Source organism: Malurus melanocephalus, unplaced genomic scaffold (assembly GCF_030028575.1).
Source record: "Malurus melanocephalus ecotype Western Australia unplaced genomic scaffold, MMel_1.1 scaffold_579, whole genome shotgun sequence".
Lineage (NCBI taxonomy): Eukaryota > Metazoa > Chordata > Aves > Passeriformes > Maluridae > Malurus > Malurus melanocephalus.
The window spans coordinates 24436-29240 of NW_026623811.1; the positions used below are offsets into that span (position 1 = coordinate 24436).

Sequence of the window (4805 nt, forward strand, 5' to 3'; positions counted from 1 at the left end):
TAGGAATGCAGGAGACTGTTATTTTTAGCACACTTCATCTTATGTAATCATTTTTTTCCCCGTTGTGGTATCAAAATAGATACCAAAATACCAAATAGAACTTGGTTTCTGATAAACCTGTTTTATATCTTGGTATTTTACAAGAAGCCCCTGTAGATACTGCAGCCACCATGATAAAAATAAATCCTGGGGATCTGATCATGTGCATTTGCTCAAGAAAAACTCTTGTGGAAGGCAGCACCTTGATACCACAAACTTCTTACAGACAGAGCTGAAACTTCGGTTTATGAAACAGATTTTAGGGCTGTAAATTTCGGTTCTGCTACAGCCTTTGTCTTCCTTGCTTCTCTCTGAGCATTTAGGAAGTTAAAACAGAGGACAGCAAACATGGTGTTGGGTCTGTGTGCGCACATTCACCAGKATCAGGGTACAGCTTCCTCTGCCTCTCTGTGCCTAGTTCCACCTCACTGTTAAAATAATGATGTTTTTAGGTATTTTGGTTCATCCTGTAAATGCCTTAAACATGCACATCAATATTTCATAGCCCTTTTCAGGTCCTGTATGGAGATGATGCAGCTTTCACAACGCTCTAAGGGAGAACACAAGAGACAAGCTTGAATGAATTTTAGGTGCTACAGATASATGCTTCAAATCAAGCTAATTAAAACCCTGGGACCCAAACTGGAGATAATGAGTCAGAATTTCTCATTATTCCTATTATTAGGAGATAATTGTCTTTAAAWTTTTTAWTCAAATATGGTTTAATCCTTTTRGTGAAGACTTCTGGATGGGCCCATCCGTGTTTGGTGTGGTATTCCCCAGCAGGCAGGTATTTCTTCCTCCATACACGAGTTATAAGTAAAAAAATTTCTGCAACATCTGAGGACTGAGTCCAAGACTGAGTTTAGAGAGTCTCCGCACCATGCCAATGGGTTGCAGTGGATGGTAAAAGGATTTATGCTTCCAAGAGGAAATCTTTCCTCATGGAAGAGATTCCTGCTGAGGATTATTGGCACCTTCAGGAGAGGCAACTACATGAGGAAATGTAATTTCAGGAAAAAGCATCAGGGAGACATTTGAAAGAAGCCAAGCCTGTGCTTAAAGCRCTCGTTTGCACATCCATCTCGCAGSCACTGCAGGAGGGAGGACACTGCCGGGCAGGGACCCCGTCTGACCTGGCACAGATGTTCCGTGCAGCTTTTCCCTCCCTGCAGCGCTGTGCTAAACACCCCCTGCAGCTCTGCAGCGATAAAATACTTACCTAGCTCCCAGGGGCTTTGGGAAGCTTATCCCGTGTCTGTACAACGCTACACGAGTTCCAGCCACTGTGGGAAGCTCCCGGATTAGAAGATTCCTCTGAGATTATGAGCTCGTGTGCACAATGTTTGGGRGTTGCTTTGAAAACGGTTCTCAGACCCCTGCTGTATTTTATCCCCTCTTTCTGCTCATTCCAGAGGAATTGAGAGGGAGGCTCAGCACACACCTAAACCAGGTGCAGGGACACTGATGGTTTTTCAGTGTCTGGCATCTTGGTGAACTGGTTGGGCAGAGCTTTCTGTCCCCAGGCAGCAGCATGGCTCATGAATCGAACTCCAGGCTTGGTCAYGGGTCCAGATTCAAACCAGCAGTGCCAACACAGCCCTACTGACATGGAAACACCACCCACTGYCCTTCATGTGCACGACCTCAATGTGTGCAGGGAGGTGTCAGAGCATGGGCCAAGCTTTGCTCAATGGTGCTGAGCAACAGGACAAGAGGAACGGACAGAAACTGATGCCCAGGGAGTTCCACTTGAACACAAGGAACAACTTGTTCCCCGTGCAGTGACCCAGCACTGGGACAGATTGTCCAGAGAGGTTTGGAGTGTCCCTCATGGAGATATTTGAGAGCCATCTGGACACAATCTGTGCCCTGTGCTCTGGGATGGTCCTGCCTGAGCAGGGAGGTGGGACCAGATGACTGCACTGTGGTCTCTTCCAACCTGACCATTCTGAGATTCAGTTTTTGTGTGACCTCACTGAAATGCAGTCCTTKGGTGTGAGGAGTAAATGAATGTAACTCAGTGACAACTTTCCTTTCTCTCCATTCCTGAACTACAATGGCTTTAAATCAGTGGGTAGGAGTCCAGGGCCAGAAGAACCGGCTGGTCCTCATGAAGGCAGGATGGCACAAGGCGAGATCAGATGGTRCTTCTACTCCCCGATTCCTCAGTGAATGCCTCCGGGAGCCCATCAGGAAGCCCATCCCTGCTCGGAGCGCCGGGGCTTTGCCGCCTGCCCTCCTGATGATGTCCCGGCGAGCGACCTTCGGCACCCCAATCCCCGGGACAAGCGTCTGCCGCGTGTTTCGGCAGAGCGACAGCCACGGCCACCYGCGGCTTGGGGACACGCTGCCCACCTTTCCCAGTACCGAGGGGTGCCCCGACCCCAGCGCTCTCCCCATCCCTGGTGGGGGCGGGCCGGCGCGGGGGCGGCCCCAGCTCCATCCCTGCCCGCCCGCCTCCCGCAGCCAGTCGGGGCGGAGAGGCGGCACTGGAGGGCTCCTCCGCCAGCAGCCGGCCGGGCAGCGGTGCACATGGCATGTCTGATGGCGGCTTTTTCCCTGGGCAGCGCTTTGGTAAGGCGCGCCCTGCCTTCCCTCCGCGGGGCCGCGGCKAGCGCCGGGCGGGGGGCGAGGTGCGGGGCTGGGGGATGGAGATGGAGCGAGGGCTCAGCGGGGAGCTCCCGAGACGCTTCCTGAGGGAAAAGCTGGGTCGGAAGGTGGGTCCGGGGATGCGGGATGCAGGATGCACAATGCGGGGTGAGGGATGCGCGATTCGGGATGCGGGATAAGGGATGCGTGATTCAGGATACAGGATGAGGGATGCGGGATACAGGATGCGCGATTCGGGATGCGGGATGAGGGATGCGGAATGAGGGATGCGGGATGCGAGATGCGAGATGCGGGATGAGGGATGAAGGATGCGAGTGTACGAGCGGCCGGCGGCGCACGGCGGGACTTGACCGCTGGTTACCTCTGTCTGTAGCTAAGGCGGGGGGGATTATCGCCGAGCATGCTCCCTGCGCCGCTGCGCCCCGCCGGCTTCCCAACGGATTTGCGGAGGGACCGTAACCTTTGCATAACACCCGGGGCCGGCGAGGGACGGAGCGGGCAGAGCCCGCGGGACCGTCCTGCCGCTGGGACCGGGCGGGCGCTGCCGTCCCCGCCGGGCGCCGGGAGAGAGCCCGGCTSCTCACCGGCGGAGCCAAACTGCATGGGAAATAGCCCAAAGTGTGCAAAAGCAGCGGAGAGGTGAGCGCGATACTGCGAAGCCTCCTCTCGCCGTGCGCGGCGTGCAGGGCTTGGTGCGGGCGCAGGTCGGGATGCGGGGTCGGGGCATCACCGCGGGGTGACAGCGGAAAAGAGAGCGGGCTGCAGGGCTTAGGGCGTGCAGAGCGGGTTCAAGTGTGTCTGTGCCTCACACGAGGCTTGGCTAAGTCCGTGGCTGTCGTAGCCGCGGGATTGCCCAGGTTTTTCCAAACGAAGGTGATCCCACAACCGGGGGGCATTTGGACCATCCCAGGTGTTCGGGGGGTCCTCACCCATAGCAGRTGGTCCCTGGAGGAGGCAGGTGTGTGAATGGGCATTTCTGTCCACAGAGTGTCTAAAATTGTTTTATGTCCCAGTAACAAAAGTCTTTGGCTTCATGCTCTCGGATCATTGAGTAGTCAGAGGAAAGGATCTTGTCCAAAGGATTTTTCTTTTTGAATCGATCTAAACTGAAGAAGCTCTGACTGTCACGTGGGTAATCAAGGTGACCTGCTCATTGAGAGTTAGTTTTTGGATATTCCCTCCATTGTGTGAAGGTGTTTCTCCAAATAAAATAGCTTGTGAGTGCCAAAGTAAGCCTTGAAAATATTCAGGGAAAAATATTGCTAACTTGCCTTCTCTTAGTTTTTTAGGGAAGTTCCCCTGCTTTAATTGCTGAGTTCTAAGATGTTTCAYATTACTCTTGTTATGTTCAAATTACATACCATTGCACTCAACTATTTAAGAATTTGGCAGTAAGTGTTACTGGATACCTGACTTCTAAGTAAGTTGAGAGCACTATTAAAATCTTGTTCTTGAGAAAATGCAGCGAGCAGAACTGATCTTTTTCATCCAGAACTTGGATGAAGAAAATGAAGACACCAGCTACAGTGTGGTTATGCAGGAGTGGTTTTTTTTTTCATCGGTGATTATGTAGGACTGGGGTTTTTTTAATTTTTTTTTTTGTCAGCTTTCATGACAAGTGACTGATCTGAGCTGTGCTGCTGTTACAGCAAAGATGGGAAAACCAGGAACCATGAGAGAGAGGATGGAAGTGGCACAGTGTGGAGGAGGCAGTGTTACTTCTTAGTTAATTGGACGAATGGAGGGAAACAGTGTCAGGACCTGCAKCTCTGCTTGCATTCGTGCATTGAAAAGGAGTGCAGCACATCTGCTTTCCAACAGATAACTTTGTAGATTGCTGGGCAGATGTGTCAGCATGAGAAACCTGGCACATAAGCCATTTACAGATGTCCTTTCCAGTACAAATCTGCATAAAAAATACTAAATTTCCAAATAGACGACTGTGCAGATGTTTGGCTCTGCTTATGACATCCACCAAACAACAGATGACAGTGAAGAGCTTCTGAACTGTTCAAAAGTCTGTTTAGCTGAAGAAAATTCGTGACTGTGATTCTTTTGAGCTTGCACTCATCCTGATTATATCAGTGCAAGGCACCTATGCTGGTAAAAGGAATGAAAAAAATTGCAGATTTTGTATGCATAACAAAAAAAAA

The 4805-nt window shown here is 51.2% G+C and overlaps 1 protein-coding gene across 1 annotated transcript in view; it reads left to right on the forward strand.

The window, feature by feature from the left end:
• Positions 1–2178: 2178 nt before the first annotated feature.
• Positions 2179–4805, forward strand: part of ABCG1 (ATP binding cassette subfamily G member 1) — a 53340-nt gene continuing 50713 nt past the window's right edge. Inside the window, exon 1 of the mRNA XM_057382686.1 lies at positions 2179–2616. Coding sequence (XP_057238669.1) covers positions 2215–2616 — 402 coding nt within the window. The 5' untranslated portion in view covers positions 2179–2214. The remainder of the gene's footprint in view (positions 2617–4805) is intronic.